General features: G+C 42.2%; 4 protein-coding genes across 4 annotated transcripts; 1 reads left to right on the top strand and 3 right to left on the bottom strand.

Moving 5' to 3' along the window:
- Positions 1-265: 265 nt before the first annotated feature.
- LOC129602116 (acid phosphatase type 7-like) lies at positions 266-4742 on the bottom strand. The gene is given in 13 exon segments (XM_055501083.1): positions 266-477; positions 624-761; positions 863-1063; positions 1700-1804; positions 1863-1977; positions 2066-2128; positions 2220-2317; positions 2438-2463; positions 2564-2746; positions 2898-3058; positions 3060-3090; positions 4101-4256; positions 4425-4742. Coding segments are annotated over 12 exon segments (1428 nt in total). The 5' UTR covers positions 4219-4256; positions 4425-4742; the 3' UTR covers positions 266-288.
- Positions 4743-5693: 951 nt separating this feature from the next.
- LOC129602119 (26S proteasome complex subunit SEM1-like) lies at positions 5694-6387 on the bottom strand. Its single transcript, XM_055501087.1, has one exon. It carries the CDS (start codon positions 6185-6187, stop codon positions 5873-5875), a length of 315 nt encoding a protein of 104 aa, XP_055357062.1. The 5' UTR covers positions 6188-6387; the 3' UTR covers positions 5694-5872.
- Positions 6388-6889: 502 nt separating this feature from the next.
- On the bottom strand, positions 6890-11783 carry LOC129602117 (uncharacterized). Its single transcript, XM_055501084.1, has 5 exons — positions 11071-11783; positions 9881-10425; positions 8779-9390; positions 7827-8232; positions 6890-7526 (listed from the first exon to the last, which is right to left on the bottom strand). The coding sequence occupies exons 1-5, from the start codon at positions 11623-11625 to the stop codon at positions 7077-7079; spliced, it is 2568 nt and encodes an 855-aa protein (XP_055357059.1). The 5' UTR covers positions 11626-11783; the 3' UTR covers positions 6890-7076.
- Positions 11784-12024: 241 nt separating this feature from the next.
- Positions 12025-17808, top strand: LOC129602121 (probable aminopeptidase NPEPL1). Its single transcript, XM_055501090.1, has 7 exons — positions 12025-12607; positions 13301-13651; positions 15172-15489; positions 15795-15950; positions 16422-16577; positions 16790-16990; positions 17397-17808. The coding sequence occupies exons 1-7, from the start codon at positions 12248-12250 to the stop codon at positions 17598-17600; spliced, it is 1746 nt and encodes a 581-aa protein (XP_055357065.1). The 5' UTR covers positions 12025-12247; the 3' UTR covers positions 17601-17808.
- The last annotated feature ends 92 nt before the right edge of the window (positions 17809-17900 follow it).

The raw sequence follows: 17900 nt of genomic DNA, 5'->3' as shown, positions 1-17900 counted from the left end.
GGTTTTGGTAATTCCAGTGTGATGCTGGAACTCGATTCACGATAGCCATTGGTCAGGCATGCTCACTTTTACGATAGCTATTGGTCAGGCAGAGACTAATATGAATTGCCTATGTCACCGGACCCGGTATTTTATGGCCACCGGGTCCCGAAGACAATAGAATGGTTTGTTTGCACAGTCATCGCATCGGCGAATGCTTGCGCATAGGCAGATCATAGCGCGGCCGGACCTTGATAACTCTCTCTGCGCTCTATCGCTCTGTCTGTTCAGCTTGACTACGGTGCAGCTTTATTTGAGCTCGTTGACGCCGACATGTTGATCAACGACGTGCGCTGTCTGGAGACCGTTGACGATGGGCTGCCATTGTCCGTACGGTCGCACACCGGCCCGACTGCGCTTCGGGTTGTCCTTTTGCAACCAAACTGGTCGGCCTGGGCGAGATTTTCGGATCCATACCGAATCGATCACTATATAGCCCTGTGCCAACATAAGCAAAATTTATGCGCGCTAACGACATCTGCAAAAAATTTATTAGAACAATTCAACAATAGGAAAAGTACGAATATTTAAAATTTAAAATAAAAAAATAAGAATTCGAGAAAAATGATAAAAAATTCTCTCACCTGATCATCGGAGACTTGCTCGAAATACATGTGGGTTTTATTAACGACGGTCATCCGGGTGTATCCATAGTCCGTCGTACGGAACGCGCTGTAATTCGGTGGATTGGGGTTAAAGCGAGTGTGATTTTCCTTGCAGCCCTAGCAATCGAAGTCAACAGGCGTTTTTAGAAATTTTTGCATTCAGAGACTAAAGAAAGGGAGATGAAAAACTCATGCATTAGTTTATAAAGTTAACATACTGCGGAGCCGGTAATAATATGGACGATGCCCTTTGGATCGGTGTATGGATTCGTCTTGGATCCATTCATCACCTGGACATTATACACGGGCCATGTTCGTTCGTACGAATGCTCGTGTGCCCAGATGCCGACATCCACGCCGGCATCGTGCATCAGATCCTCCAAACCGGGAATGTGCAGATAAGGAATTCCGCGGCGGAACTTCAAGCATATGGATATTGTTGCACACGACGAATTAGACCACACATTATATACCTACATACGCTCTTATACATGCTGTGTACGCCTGCGTACACAATATGTAAAATATGTAAATTATCAATCATTCATAAAAATAGGGAACTAAATTTGGTGCCTATGAGAACCAGCAAAATGGTGTGTATATTCGATTAATCTAATTAAAGGATATTTATATCTAATTTTAATTAGAAGTAAAAAAGGTGCCTGTAAAAAACATGATCCAAAAGAAGAAAGAGTACGAAGATAAAAAGGGGTAGGGAAGAGCGATTTATAAACAGGATGACTACAGATTTTATAAATAGGATGATTACAGATTCTCGAATTCTTGTAAAGCATTTCACAATCAGCACTAAGTTCGAGTGGTACTAACCAGTTTTCTGCCACTGTATCCTGCCACTGTACTACGTTCAACATTATAAAGCTACTGAAGTCAGTTTATTCCTGTCCGCAAAAAAATCTATCAGACAAGAATAACGGCTACCAAACTGTTACTTCACAGTCAAATTATTAGGCAGTTCCACACAAAACTTCTTTTAAATGTTATTTTTCGAACACTCAATCTCTTTGATTTTTTGTCAAATGCTAACGCAGGCTTACCACATTGCCTTGTGGATTGCAGTCGACAATGTCTGGATTACTGCAGTACATGGGACGATGACCGGCAACAAAAAGCCACGCATTATCCGGATCTTTCGATGCTTTCTGTTGCAAATATTGCTCGTGATTTGCTTATTTCGGACACTTTTCCAATGGTACATACATCTAAATCGCTTGCCAACCAATCGAACTGGCGAAAAATCTGAGCAATGCCGTATTGCGGGAAGAAATAAAATTCGGTGGCAATCACGGAGACGTGCAGTGGACCGATATTGAAACTGTATTAACAAAAGGCTGTTTTGATTGCACAAGTGATAAGCACATGCATAGAAATTAATTACACAATAAAAATAAAGTGTACAGTACCTGTATAACATTCCTTCCTCGCTTCCGGGCGTTGTGAATCGTTGTCGGTAGTGCGAGAAATTGCTGAACAAACATGCAGAATCTGTACGTCTAGCTAGTGTGACCTTCGTTTGAGTTCATATGCTGTTTCGATAGTTTACATAATTATACGCACTATTTTTCCTCGTGATTGCCCACGACAACCATGTAAGGAATAATCGCTGAGAGCGGTTGCAAACTCCTCAGAAAAGCATCTCCAACATCGCCATTTTCCTAGTAAACGATAACTGGAGGAATATAAATATTGTGCAACAAAGCATGCAGCAGACTATGACGATGTGAATTAATAATTTGCAAATACGTATACAAAGAAAATTTCAAATAAATACTTACATCGTTCATATCGTAAGCAAAATCACCTGTAAAAAACAAGAGGGCGATAAATAATTACGTGACCAATTCCAAATCATAAGTAAATAAACAATTTCCATTTGCACCGGTGACACGAAAGCTGCGTACCAACATGCAGGACCATATCGTAGCGGTCTTGCTGTACTTCCAGTGTCATCTGCGCCAACGAACGAGCATTGACCTCGCCCATATCTCCGTACACGAGCAGTCGTGGACTCCAGTCCCTTCCGGCGGGGATACTGCGGAAACTGTAAATCTGACTCCAACCGTCATCACTGCCGCACTGGTAATCTATACGTACGATAAAACCGGTGGCCTTTTGTTCTTTTTATTCTATGCATGTAATTATTTACTATACATAGTTTCCTAGGACTGCTGCCAATCGTTATTTAATTGAACGATGCTTAATACTACCTATGAAGAATCGCAACATGGTACATACAGTAGCGTGTTGCCGGTTTCAGGCTAGTAAAGGTCACCCGGTGGATGAAGCGTTGTTTGTGGGCTTTGGCGCCGTCGGTGAACACCGTGCTGCTGCCGTCCACGACGGACAGGCTTTGGTTGTTCTGACTGTAGCGAACGCGGGTGATGGTGGCAGTGGAGTGGAAGGGTGACAAACATGCTGGCCGATTTACCTGCAGATTTAAAAGAGCGAGGCGCGAATTGAGATCACTGGTTATGCCCAAACGCGAGCGTACGAGAATGCAAAATGAGCAGATGACCAGAAAGAACGCGAAAATAACAGGTTGCATTTTAGCTATCTAAACATTACCCAACTGTGAAATCTTTTAACTATGTAAATTTTAATAACGAATCATTAAAATCCATTTGCTTTGAAGTAAAGTTTACTAAATATCTGTAGCCAAGCTGCACTCTCGTATAATACAGCATTTGTGCAGATAGCCGCTTTAATATTTAATTACATAAAACAGGCATGACATGCACTGCATAAGAACAGAATTTATTGTATGATTGTTCTTCATAAAGTTATAAACAGTACCAGATTAATTTGCTTATACCTATGCCCGCACTCGACGATCTTTTTTCACGTAGAACTGAACAAACCAAAGGAAACAAAATGCAATACGGTACTATATGAAAAAAACAGGCGCTCAATCGCAGTGATTTAAATATCCTACGGAAATAGTTCTGGGTTAGGCCTGGAGCGATGACCAGAAAGAACGCGAAAATAACGGGAACTGGATACAAACCACATGGAATACTATGTAAATTTTAATAACGAATCATTAAAATCCATTTGCTTTGAAGTAAAGTTTACTAAATATGCAGTATGCCCGTATTACAGCATTTGTGCAGATAGCCGCTTTAATACCACACATAAAACTTGTGCCAATCACTGCATAAGAACAGAATTTATTGTATGATTGTTCTTCATAGAAGTTATAAACAGTACCAGATTAATTTCTTATACCTAGTCTCACTCGACGTCTTTTTATACTGAACAAACCTGCAACAAAATGCAGGCCTGATATGGAAAAAATTAATAACATTTACAATGTATACTTCTATGCCTGACATTGCCTGTATGCTGTCATTTGCAGTTAATTGCTCAGTTAACGCAGTCATTTGCAGTTAATTTGCCTTGTATGAGCAATTGACAGAGTTGTTTATGTTGGTTAAGTACCTGTCCACGATAGATGGATTTGTTCAGGCAGATTGACATTGCTGGGAATCAGTGCACCCCAACAGGAGCTTACAATCCCCAGTGCTATCCAGCACAATGTAGGGGCTGCTAACTTCATCCTGGATAAGTTTCTCTCCCTCGAACCAAATCTTCGATCTGCAGAAAATTTGGAAAATAAATTATGTGTTTAATTACACCTTCTAAAACCAGTATGTCATCCACATAAATTATAGGGGCGCCTTCTAGGGTAGATCACAGAATGATATGAAAATTATAGTTATGGTACTCCCAACGTACTTACAATCAGCTGGCAAATTTACTCACCTGGAGATCGCAGAACACTTCCCTTTAATTAAAATGTTGATAATCCAGTCTCGCTGGTGTCTCAGTTGTATTGACACTCCAGAATGAACCGTCAACACTGAAGTTCATTTGGCCACGGATGTCAGTGTTTGATAGGTTCTTATCTCAAATTAAGTAATCAGTCACCATGATCTCGGGAGTGCTAGTACATTTCAAATTTCAGCGCTAGCGACAGCGAACAGATTAATTTTATGTACAATTATCTGTACAAATATGCACAATTATTAATATTATCTGCCCATTCATGGCGTAACTTGTATACGTAGGACGTTAGGACTATTATGATGATGCTATATACATACGTAATACCTATATCAATATGCCAAAATTAATGGGCAATATCGTATTTGTACAATACATACGTACTGTATACTATATTTATATAGATATAAATACAATGGCAGAGCTGATGGATGTCCTTCTAATATCTGTACAGCAATTATTCAACTACCGGTAAATAAAAGTATTCACTATTAATAATCATTGATTTTCGTGTTGAAGTACTGATGACGAATTTAAATCGGATTTTCTTGTAAAAGAATAATGTTCCATAACCATAAGCAGAGTGCCTGTCTTATACTAAATCTAAAAGCAGTAATAATTATTAATAACGAAGTAAGTATCACCTGAAACGAAATATTAACGATAATAACTATTATGAAGTACTCGTACTGTAAGTATTTCCGGTCTGGTGCGGGTATACTCTTATCTATAATAATATAGATATTCTATATTAACAGAAATGTTAATAATCTATCTGTACGAATGTACTCGTACTATTCTTATCTAATTTTTGGCCGTGAATGCAATTTACGATTATGTTTATGACTTTGCGATTTGATTCCACTTGTGCGATTGTGCTGACTCATGCAGCTATTAATAAATGTTTCGTTTTGTTCTAACCCCGTAGTGTTGTGCTTATGCCAGTATTTCACCATGAATTCTAATAATTATTTCTTTTTGATACAAAGCATCATTTAACTATTCTTTTTAGGTTTATTGCTTATTTTAATTTACTTGTTACAATGTTACAGCACGTTTACAATTAATAGTTGTAATTATGTTATAACATCATCGCAGATTATACATCCACCGATTTGTAAAACCATAAGAAAACAATGAAATACAAAACCGTGTCGTACGTTTACCAAAGAAATATTCTGCAGCGTGCAGAGATAGATTTCTCTTCCATCGCAATCGTACGCGAAGAAATCGGAAAACGATAAGCTGACACTGCGTTCTGGCATTTATTGGTATAATATAAACGACATACATCACTGAATTCCACTGTTGCTCAAAACCACTAGGCCATCAACTAACTTCGAGAACCTGCGCGAGATCGTCAAGCAGAGACGACCCATCGCTCCTCCAACTATTAGAAACTACCCAAAACCACCAGATCCAGCTGATCAATGGGACATGGGCACCGTCCCCGCGGGGGCCTTGGGGGTGGTCTTCATTTTCTCCAGTTCGGCCTGCAGTTTCTTGCTGAACTCATCCTCCAGCTCATCATCGTCCCACTTCTCCGACCAGGCCGTGGCCTTCTCGTCGTCCTTGTTCTCGTCGGCCTTCCCCCAGTCCTCCTGGGGGAACTCCTCAAAATCATCATCATCATCCAGGAAGAGCAGATCGGCGACGCGGGACCGTTTGGGCTCGGTGTCGCCTGTGGCGTTGGCGTCCTTGGTGGTGTCGTCTTTCTTCGATTCTTTCGTCTTATCAGCCATGGTGTCAATACGTAGAGGGAATGCTGGTAGCGAGTGATGTATTAAAGATTCTTCGGAGATCAAATTCTAGCTGAAATTCGTAAAAACCCAACGGTATAATTTTCAAAACATGAAAAAATCCCGCTATCAAAATCATACACAGATACTGTAATGTACGACACGAGACGGGAAACCGAAAAGTGAAAACTGAAAAAACTGTAAACTGCGATGGCAGGTGCGGAGCCGAGCCTCCCTGCCAGGGGCAGTCTTTAAAGCACAGTAAAGCAAGCGAAATGATAAGAAATACGATACTGTATCATTGATTTTGTGAGGGTAAAATACGTAATTAATCTGGATAATCAGATTGGTACCTGTCGTTGTATTTCACTGCTTTCACGGTAAGTAAGATTTGGACGGTAAGTACCTCCCTTTACTTAAATTTCTTTCTCAACAACGTTCACATGCTGGGACATGCAAACTGCAGGACGAGTAACCGGCAACCACAAATCTTAATGAATTGCTCTAAAAATTTTATCATATTCGCAAAAGCTTATAGGCCATTCCCACGTAAATTGTACCGTAACTTATACCTAATCCGGATTCCAAAATATTTATACCAGTACAAGCATTCTCATAAAGTCAGCATAGTGTATTTTTTAAGTGATGTTATTTCCTAGCGCTGCCGTTGTACAACAAACTGATCCAAGGCATTTTATACGTACTTTTAATTCCATAGGAAAGGGCACGAGGTCCCAATAAAAAAACAGTCTGGTGTGCGACAAAACAATTCCTGTGCTTACAAACAAATGTTAAGAAAGTAATCAAATCTAAAAATAAACTAACAAAAGATTCGCATTTATTATCACAATCGTTAGTAAAAGAAGCCAAAAACTCCATCGGCAACGCCACATTAGCTGCGAAACGTGATCCCTCGCGCAAAACTCTTCACCGTCTGCCAGCTGAGCACCCCCGCCGCTAACGCCTTCTGCTGCTTATGTGCGTACAAACAGCGGAGATTGTAGGCCGCTTCAAAGGCCAGAGAAGCGTTGTCGTCCGCCGCACCGTCGTCCTCGTCCGTCGTGTTCTGGATCAGCTGCAGACACTTATGGTAGTACTCCACCGCGTTCTCCGCATCACCAAACAGGTGGTAGGCGCGCGCGCGGTTATACAGAACTTCCGGACAATATCCACGGTTGTCGCGGTACTTGTCCAGATGACGCATACATTCAGCGTACAAGCGCTGTTTCTCGGCATCCGACACCCGGAAACGACAAGCCAGATTAGCGCATAAAGTACCCAGGTGCAGGAACACAATCCAGGGAACGTTAGTCTCACCGTCGCGCTGAACGATTTCAGAATACTGCAAGAAAAAAACATTTCTTACCGACGTCAAAACTTCCGAAGACTAAGGTTTACAGAAAACTACGACATAACCAGTAACTTAAAAACTGCAATAATTCCAATCCAACAAAACCTAATTTGTATCAAAATCAGCAGACCGATGAAAATAATCGAGCATGATTTGACAACACAAATATGTACTGTACTACAGCAATGTGGGGTGTCCGGCAAAAAAATTATGACAAGAGTTATCTAAGCAACTGAATCATCTAAATTTCAGATCCCAAATTGAGCCATTCTCTGTAACAAATTTCCGTACCAATTTGTGTGCGTGTGGATAGCTGCCGCGGCGCATAGAATCATTGGCCAGTATCATGGAGATCTCCCTCTTGTACCCGTTTTTCCCCACCCAGTGCGTGGCCCATTTGACCACTTGACCGGGTTCCACCAGTTCCGGATTGGTGGCCAGATGGTAGTAGAAACTCCACTTGTGAACGGAGAAATCGCACTCCTGCCGCAGCCGATTCAGCTGCTCGCGGAGATAATCAAAACTGAATTTCCTAGTGTTGACCACGGTACCGGTCAACGGGTCGGGCTCATCACTGGGTGGAAGATAAAACGCGGCCACCACAAGAGCTTCCTTTAGTTGATCCAACTTCTTCGGGATGACGGCAATTTCCGTTGTACGAATGCTGCTGAATGCAATACTAATCATATCAGCATATCTGCAAAAACAGCAGCATGTTTCACCAAAGAAAACACAAATTTGCATAAGATGCACCGGATGCACGCATACGTATGCAAGCAAATCGAAAACACAAACAAGCCAAACAAACACCGGTGCACGACGCTTCTCCTTTCGGAAAACGCATCAGCTATACACAAAAACCCTAAAAACAATGTTATTAAGAATTTTAAATGCCATTTTAAAATTAATGAAAATAGATCCATCATGCCCAGCACTAGCGAGATACGTCCGATTAATCGTACAAATCGCACGTACATTCACACTTTCACACTCCGTGAACAACGTAGTTCATGGGCAGATGCCAAAATCACGTTGACATTAGTCAACCACAGAATAAATTACTCAACAAAAAAAACAGTCGTTCATAATACGAGACACCCCAAAAACAACCCAAAAACATTTCTGTTTTATGACATTATTTTCAAAATTAAAATATAGGTTAACCACTAAAAAATTATAACCATAATTTCTAGTTCTACAAATTCAATCGCGCTACTGAATCGTTAAATTTCACTTCACCTACCTATGCATTTTGAACGCCGTACAGCAACCGTCCATGATCGCTCGCCAAAACTCTCCCAACTTCACTTTCTTTTCCGCCAACACCGGCGCCGACAGTAAATACCTCTTCAGTCCCTTCTCCAACGCATACGGAGTATGCAGCGCCCACAGGAATTTCCCCGGTTCAATGGTCACCGCCCCTTCAAAACTCTTCTCCACCATCTTCAACACATTCGCCACCACCAATCCATCGGCGCGCTCCAACAAGCGGCAGTTCACGTAGTCGGAATACGCCATCAGCTGTTCGGCGACGAGCTTCTGGCGAACATTATCGCTCAACGTCGACACGGCCACCGTGTTGGGAAACTCCATCTCCAGGGCGGTCATACGCAACTGCGCAGGCCGGAAGTCGGGCTTTTTAGTCAGACAGATGTCGTAGGAGTGCAGTGCCGCCGTGACATCCTGGCAGCTTTCGTGGACGGTGCCGGCGAAGAAGTGCGTCTCCTCGGTGCAGGTGGCGAAGATGACCGTGGTGATGTACTTCATCACTTCACGGGCGGTTTGCGGTTGGCCGTGGTTGAGTAAGGCGCGGGCGAGACGCAGCAGCTGATCACGCTGGTCCGTCTGGATTTCACTAAAATCAATAGAAATAAACCAACAAATTCTTTGCGGAGTCAGTCACAATCGTACATCGACATTCATTCTACAACAGATTGCAAAACACATCTTAATTCTGAGGTCTTGGCAGTCAATTATGAATAGTTTCGGTGGTACGAAACATTAACTTAATTAAACTGTTTTACCAATAAAGCTCAACGGCGTTCGATTTACAGTAATTCAAAACAGTTCAAAACAGGAAAGTCATACTTCAGAAACCTTATATCATGTATACAGTATAATCATATGAAGAAAGTGCAAATATAGCTTTCTCGGAAAAAAAATATTCTATGCCGGAAATTTTGAAAATGAGTTTACAGTACACATAAGCAAAATAAAACTACCTAATAACACAACAAATTAGCCTAAATATTGTATGAAAGATATTTTTTTAAAAATCAAATACAGCAATCAATATACACACTTGCATAAAGTCGGCGTATAAAACTTAAAACAAAACCGCTTACACTGTAGTCGTCTTAACGGGCGTATTCGCGGGGTTAATATGGCTGCCAATGAGTTTCTTAACCAGAGGAAATTTGGTCTGATCTGTCTGGAACAACGCCGTACAGATAGCCGCCACCAATCCCACATCCCCAGCATATTCTTCCTTAATCCTGACCTCCTCCGCACTCTGCCACGAGAACGTGCGGCGCCGTTCGCCACTCTTGCGATCCGTGTGGAAGATCTCCACAATCTCCGCATCATGGATAATCAGCGACGCGGCATCGTCCGGGCGCGTGCAGTCCAGGTAGGCCGTCAGGAGGAGCATCACCGCGGGACGGATATTCATTTCCTGCGTGGCGGTATCGCGGCCCAGATCCTGGACACGGGATAACATCAGCTGGACAAATTCGGTCAGGAATTTCACCGCTTCCTCCGGCTGCTTCAAGGCCAGATAGTATTTGGCAATGTTGACGTGCAGTGGAATGGAGTCTTCTTCCGAGCAGTGTCGCACTTCCAACGGCAACAGCTGTAGGGAGTATTTCAGTTTGCCCTCCAAATTGTTGTCCTAAAAAATTAAAACACTCCTCAACTGTCATTTCCTCGCAGTTAAACAAGCATTCGTCCCCTCATTGTTTTACTGCTTAATGAAAAATTTTACTGAAAAAAAACATCTAGAACTAGTAAAACCAGAAAAAAACTAAAACGAACCGCAAAAATTATTACTAATTACATTACGGAGTTCTTTAAATTCTTATTTCATGCGTATCGCTTGTATCAGTACGTACTCAATTACGATCCATCAAATCATTCAAATGCACTAATTCTCGCTGCCGAAGCCTTAAATGATGGCTCAATTTTAAATTATGGAAAAAAAATTAGACCCAGAACAAAATCAAAAGCTACAATAACAAATGTTTTAAAGGCGTAATAAAGAAGCTATTGGAGAGATTCTTATTTTAGAAGGCCGATACACATTTTAGCTGTGAACAAATTTTCGATTAAATACTTTCCGATTGTTAAATTAATAGCCTCAGCACAGAATACGAACAACTCGTATGTACAAATAGTGCGAGCATGAACAGACAGCACTTTAATCGAAGTGCTGTACAGTACGCTAATGTGCAAGCAAGATATCGTCAGAAGAAATCAAAAATTAAAATAAAAATATTAATATTGATAACAGTTTTACAAAATTTAAATCATGTATTACCTCGATCGCATTATCGATTTCCCGAAGATATTTCAGTCTATCCTCATCCGACAGGTCTTTCAAGTCCACTAAGGCCTTCCAGGCTTTCAGCTGCTGCCCTTGTTTCTCCAGCTCTCCGGCCAGCTGTTCATACGTTTCCCACGCGGCCCGCGAATGCTTCTCCATCTCCACTAAACGCTCCGCCAATTCGAACGCCTTTCCGTTCTGGCCCACCCGCATATAACAGGTGATACACTGCGCCAAGACGGCCGCCGTACACAGCTCCACCGGGAGACGCTCAAACTTGGCCAGTGCCTCATGCCACTGTTCCGCCAGACATAGATCCGTCACTTGCCGCAATTCATGCTCCATGTGCGGGAGAAGTTTCATCTTCTTATTGGAGCGCGATAATTCCGGATCGGGGCTGTTTCTCAGGCCCTCGTAGTCTTCTGGATGCAGGACACTCTTGGCCCTCGCGATGACGGCGCGAAATGTCTGCGTGCGCTTACGGGAGCGCACCGAGGCACGACTGACGGTCGGGGGAACAGAAGACGTTCCCGCTTTTTCTTGATCCATTTCTATCGGTGGATGACGGAAATAATGCAGTGTAAGAGAGGTTACATTGGTTCTCTTGAAAGAGGAAGGAAAAAATTGGAAAATGCTGCAAGAACCTTTGACATGCGTAATCGTGTTGATAAACAGTGCACGTTACGCAGTGGAACGCAGCCACTGCGCTAAACAATCCTGCTCAGCGTAGCACAGTGGCACGTGCGGCAAGTGCAAGTGTGATGCGGGGTAGCGTTGCGAAGGCGGTTCATATATGCATTTACCGGGTTTTGCCCCATACCACCAATGGTATGCTGATTAGGGGTGCGCCGGTGCGGAAGCTAGGTTAGCCCCGCCTTCAAAGTGTCACTGGACTACTGTATATTCACGCCATTACAAAATCGATGGGTTTGTTTACTGTTTAGTTTTATCACAAACTTCGAACCTTACAGTTTAGAGGCTTCTGAAGTTTGCATATCTAATCAGATATTTTCTTGATAACGCCACGAACGACTGCCTTTGAAAGTTATCAGTTCTATAATTTCTTGTGCGCAGTAGTAGGCGTTTGTTCGATCCCAGTGCGCAGTAAGCTTTTTCCATTGTAAGCTTGCTTTTGGACTGACTCTCACGTCAGTGTGGTCCGCTGGCAAAAATGGTGGTCCGTACCATTATTTACTCTGTGGAATCCAAACCGATCAATCCCACCGAAACACCATGCATGATCGTGGGACATTTGAATCTACTGCGCATTTCCCTGCCCTATGATTCCATCAAGCACAAGCTGGGGAATGTCGTCAGTGCGGAGACGTACGCGGAGGCTGTCAAGCGTCTGCAGCCGAGCTCCGTGGCGGACTATATTCCGTTGGCGCTGAACTGCGCGGCCCTGGCCGCACTGCCCACCAAATGCTCCCGGCATAACGCTCCGTCCCAGCCGCATGCGCTGTATAATATCCTCAAAATCTGGGAGCCTCCGACCAGCGTGGTCAACGGTGTGCAGGATAAGCATATTGTGGTAAGCATTATTTTGTTTACGTACTATTACCACAGAAAAGGAAAATACACAGTATTTTCCTTTTCTATGGTATTACTGTGTACATTTTTCTAATGAGTCTTTCTCATTACATACACTATTATTTTAGATTCTCTTTATGATTAATACATTTTCAGTATTCTTAGTATTGATAAAAAATGTTTCAGTCATTTTTGGTTTTTTTACAGTTTTGAACATCTTGAAATATAACCACATACTTATTATTTACCTGTAATTTTAGTAATTTTTTTTATTTTTAAAATGTGTATGATCAAGTGTCGCTCAGTGAAAATGCATATCACGTTATACTTTATATAAAAAGTGTTCGCTCTACGTCCAAGGACCAATCCACTCAGTTTGTTCAATACAGTTAGAGTGTGAATAGTCAAAATCTACTGATAATAATTCCAACGATTGATAGCCACTTCGCTACGTAAGCACTAAGTAGCAGTTTATCTAAGAAGCAAGCCCGTCGGGGTTTTTTTACTTAAAATTACAAGTTGTTGCATTTCGCTGTTATGTCCCAATTCCCGCGCTGTTATTACGTTGTGACATACGGGAACCACATATGAATCGTTAATAGAGAAATTTTTCTATGGTTTTGTTACAAGTAAGTACTGGTATAGGCGTACAGCGGATCTTTCCGAGTGGAAATGATTGTGTATAACCGTCCAGGTTGCATGTTTTCCGCAAGACGTCTTCAGCCTGGGCTGTGCCATCTCCCGTGCCTTTCCGCTGTATTCGGCCAAAACCGGTTCCGTCTTCGCCACGAAGAATGTGCCGGATGCCGAGGGTAGCTTGCCCGCCACACCTACCAAGGATTTGAAGAATGAAGAGAAAGAAAACCGAGTCATTGTGGAGTTTATTGTCATCCCCAATCCGGACGCGCCCATGGAGTTTGCACCGGAACCCGTCACTAGTCGCACATCGATGGAACTGTTGGGCCAGATCGGACAGAGTATCCGTTTGGCGGCGAAAATTGTCGATATGCCGTGCAACGAAATGCATACAACGGCGTTTGTCAAGGTAAGAAAGACTATGGTCACCGATCATTTCTTACTGTTTCAATGTGGTGTAGGAAGTTATGTACAGCTCTGTATGTATTCGCACAGAGGCTAAAGTTTGAAGCGCAATGGTAGTCTCAGGAAACGTATTCGTGTAAGTTTGTAGTGGAGGTGTTTGCATTACCGAAATCAGTTTTCGTGTTCAGATTCCCTATATACAGCCATGGCTTTTTAAACTGGTACCAAACTCCCGATCTTTCCACACTGATTTTCTTAAGTATTGCACTCATCGTACAGAGGCACAGCCCTATCACGAACGGTATAAGCATCAACCGGGCTGCACCGGCGCAAATGTATGCAATACTGATTCGGCCTTGCCTTTGAAAATTAAACTGCTATAAGGCTGTGCCTAAACCAGGCGGCTTCTAATCTATGCGTCACACCTAATATGCAGCGCTTGCCGTTCTTCATCCCAATTCAATAAATTGCTTTATTAATTTTAGAGTTAATAGCCACCGAAGGTTCATTTCGTTTATATCGATGTTGAGGCAGGTTTTGATTAGTATTATTATCACAGCAGCTGTGTTCCTAATCCCTATCATTTATAAGTTTTCGTGTTACAAATGAAGCAGATGCGACAATAATTTTCGACAAATGACAATCATTACGAAAGTTTTCACAGAATCGCTCAAAATCCACTGAATTCAGTAGGCTTATTTACTACTCTTCACGGTAATAGCAGCGTGCGATTTCTGTTTAAACCAACCAGCCAACCGATTCAAATTTTAGAGTATTTCTTAAGTTAACGGAACTGTCTGTGTTCCTTTAAGATACAGAATATTCGTAACTTTGCACGCAGCAACAAACTAAAAGCTGAAAACGCAATTTTTAAGTTACAGAGCACGTTAAGTGCGCACCGAGAGGGCCTACTGTAAACTTATTACTACAGATACAAGTACACCACTACAGCACTATAAACATCATTAAATAACTAAATACTATTGTAATTATTGTAGTTGCCTGCGAAGGTTGAAAATAAACAATAACAATGGTGTCTGATTAATCAGGCAGTGCAAGATGAACAGGGATCGAAATACGGCGAAGATGCAGAGTTTACGGTACACTCCAATGATTCACTGGGGCCGCTTAACTGGTCAAAATCATAAAGGGTGGCATTTTACAGGCTGTTTCTGAACTACTATCTGATGTACCTACGCTGATACTGTAGCTCTTTGAATTTGATCACTTTTCTTCGAGCTGGTCTTTGTTTGTATTTATTGGCGGTAAAGATTTCCGTTTTGGAATAAATAAAAATCAAAGCAGTACTTGTCGTGACGATGTACCGCATTCTTGTATTGAAGCGGCTCTTTGAGTTTTTATTGGGTGATCCGTAGTGTTGCGGCAACTTTGCACAATCAAGGAAATCGACCTGCGTCGAGCTTGAACTGTATTTCGTAGTGAATTCTTTGCATCTCTTAATTGTCAGTTTTTGTACTGGGTTTTTGAAAAGATATTTTTCCCACCGTATACTTTCTTGGACAGGAAGCCCAGCAGGTAGCGAAGTCTATCGGTGCGGAGATCAAAGTGATCGCCGGCGAGGAGTTGCGGGAACGGGGCATGCACGCGTTGTACGGTGTCGGCCAAGCGGCATCTAATCCGCCGTACCTGGTAATTTTGAGCCACAAGCCGAAAGGGAACGACAATGTCGGTTTGAAGAAGATTGCCTGGGTGGGCAAAGGCATCGTGTTCGACACCGGTGGACTGTGCATCAAGACGCCGAAAACCGTGATGTGCGGGATGAAGCGGGATTGCGGGGGCGCGGCGGCGGTGCTGGGCGCTTTCCAATCGGCTGTACAAGCGGTATGAGAAAATTCACAGGGTTTGCACGGGCATTTCAAAAATTTTGTCGTCTTCTTTACGAATTATTAGCTCTTCATTCACTAAAACTCTTTGTCGGTCTTTTTGTGTTTTGTTCGGACTGCGTTATCGATAAGCAAGTGGATAAAACCCTTTGAACAACGTTTTTATTTTGAAACATTTTCGTGTAATGTTTTCATGCTTTGAATACGGCGAAGTCCGAGGCATTATCGGTGCTGCTGCGTTTATTGTAAATACTCGTAATGAGGCGAATAACTCAGCTGTTTCATGCGAATACTTTACTTTAGGGATTCGAAAACGAACTGTATGCAATCTTGTGTTTGGCGGAGAATGCCATTAGTCGCGACGCCAGCCGTCCCGATGATGTGGTCTACAGCTACTCTGGAAAAAGCATTGAAATCAACAATACTGACGCGGAAGGACGACTTGTACTTGCCGATGGCGTAAGTTCCGGAAGCACATTTTTATGAGAAACTTAAGACTGATGCTTAATCTTTCAAATATATCTGTTTTCAAAATACGTATGGGGGCCCGGGATGGCACCAAATCGGTATTGACCCAAAGAAACTCCACGTGGGACTGGATAGTTTACAACTTCATATTAACACCCAGTCCTTTGTTAAATAATTAGTATTCGTATTTTCTGTGTGTTATGTGAATTGGTAGCTTCATAAACTAGTATAAAAATTTGTTATAAAATAAGTCCGCATTAATACGCATACGCAAAATAAAAGTTTTCTTTTAGTTTAGGTATGTCAATTTGTTACGGTCGAAATTGTAATTTTGCACGTCTCTCGTTGGGTTTTGCGCTTATTAGTATAACCAATGAACTACGATGTATTATAGTTATCGCGTACGCCGTGGTGTGCCGTTTTGAAAACGTTGCAGATAACGCTTTGCTTTGCTCGTAACAGGTTACGTACGCTCAGCGAGATCTAAAATGTGACATTATTGTGGATATTGCCACCTTGACCGGAGCGCAGGGAATCGCTACGGGCAAACATCACGCGGGGATTGTAACCAACAACGCTAACTGGGAAGATCATGCGTCCCGTATTGGAAAAGTTTCGGTAATTGACGTACAGTGTCAGAGGTCTTTTTGCAAATGCCATTGCCGTCAAATAATTTCTTCCTTTCTGTGTAAAAATAAAATTGAACTACCTAAGATAAACCATTATTATTGTGCAACAATTGTACAGATTTGCTGTTCGGTTAGTTTTTCGTGCTGCCGGGAATTTGTGTTATTTTCACGTTTCACGATCTGTACGAGTGTTTTGTGCAGGGTGATTTGGTCTTCCCTATGGTGTACGCACCGGAGATGCACTTCAGTGAGTTCAAGAGTGCCGTGGCCGATATGAAGAATTCGGTGGCCTGCCGGGAGAATGCCACGGCGTCCTGTGCCGGTCTCTTTATCCTGAGCCATTTGGGCTTCGACTGGCCGGGTGTGTGGATGCACATCGACATGGCTGCGCCGGTGCATAGCGTAAGTACTAAGTACAATCAGAAAATGTTGTAGCAGAGTACTGTATAAGAACGCAAGTTTTTTTTCGCCTAAATAACTTATGCTTTTGTTGAAAACCTGGTTGAGATTGTCTTTCCAGCTTCTTTCCAGTCTCATTTGAAACACGTTGTAAAAGCTTCCAATGCCTTTGTGGAAATCTCTGCTCGAAACTCTTGAATTGTTTTGTAAAGTAAAATTGTTTTCTTTTTATTTCATATAGACGTTTAAATCTAGTAATTGTATGGAATATTATGAAATTTTTATACACTTTGAAATGTAAAATACAACAGCCTGCCGTTCGCTGCGAAATCTGTATGTGTGTTTTAACTTTACTGGTGGAAAGTTTGTCGAAGCGTTCGAATGTACACTTCGCCGTAATTGGATTTAGGGCGAACGGGCCACTGGATACGGTGTCGCACTGTTACTGGCCCTTTTTGGACACTGGTCCCGCAGTCCGCTTTTGCGCAGTCTGCCGAAGATGGCCGATATTGTGGAGCAGTTGCAGCGGAATGCCGTGACGAATGACTTCAGTCCGCCGTTGACGCAGGAAGCTGGGATCCGTTTCAGCCGCCAAAATCCAGCGGAAAAGTGATGATATGCGCAATGATTAATTTGGTTGTCCTTTTCTGTTGATTATAGATTTTCTTCTTCCCTTTTTATTATACAGTTGAAATATGGCTTTCATTTTTTCTCTGCTGGCAGATTATTTATTGACTGGCTTTTTTGATTATTTTCTATTCCACGTTAGACTTTCTGGTCATGATTAAGCCTTCTTCCTTTTTTTTAAATTTTTTCAAACGCGTATTTCGTGTGTGCGTTAGTATTTAGACCGACCAACGATAACGAAAACGTAGTAATTTATTGCATATTTTGAAATTGAAGTGCCATTGGA

This window comes from Paramacrobiotus metropolitanus, unplaced genomic scaffold, assembly GCF_019649055.1.
Source record: "Paramacrobiotus metropolitanus isolate TYO unplaced genomic scaffold, Prichtersi_v1.0 Parri_scaffold0000332, whole genome shotgun sequence".
Lineage (NCBI taxonomy): Eukaryota > Metazoa > Tardigrada > Eutardigrada > Parachela > Macrobiotidae > Paramacrobiotus > Paramacrobiotus metropolitanus.
This window is presented reverse-complemented; position numbering and strand designations above follow the sequence as displayed.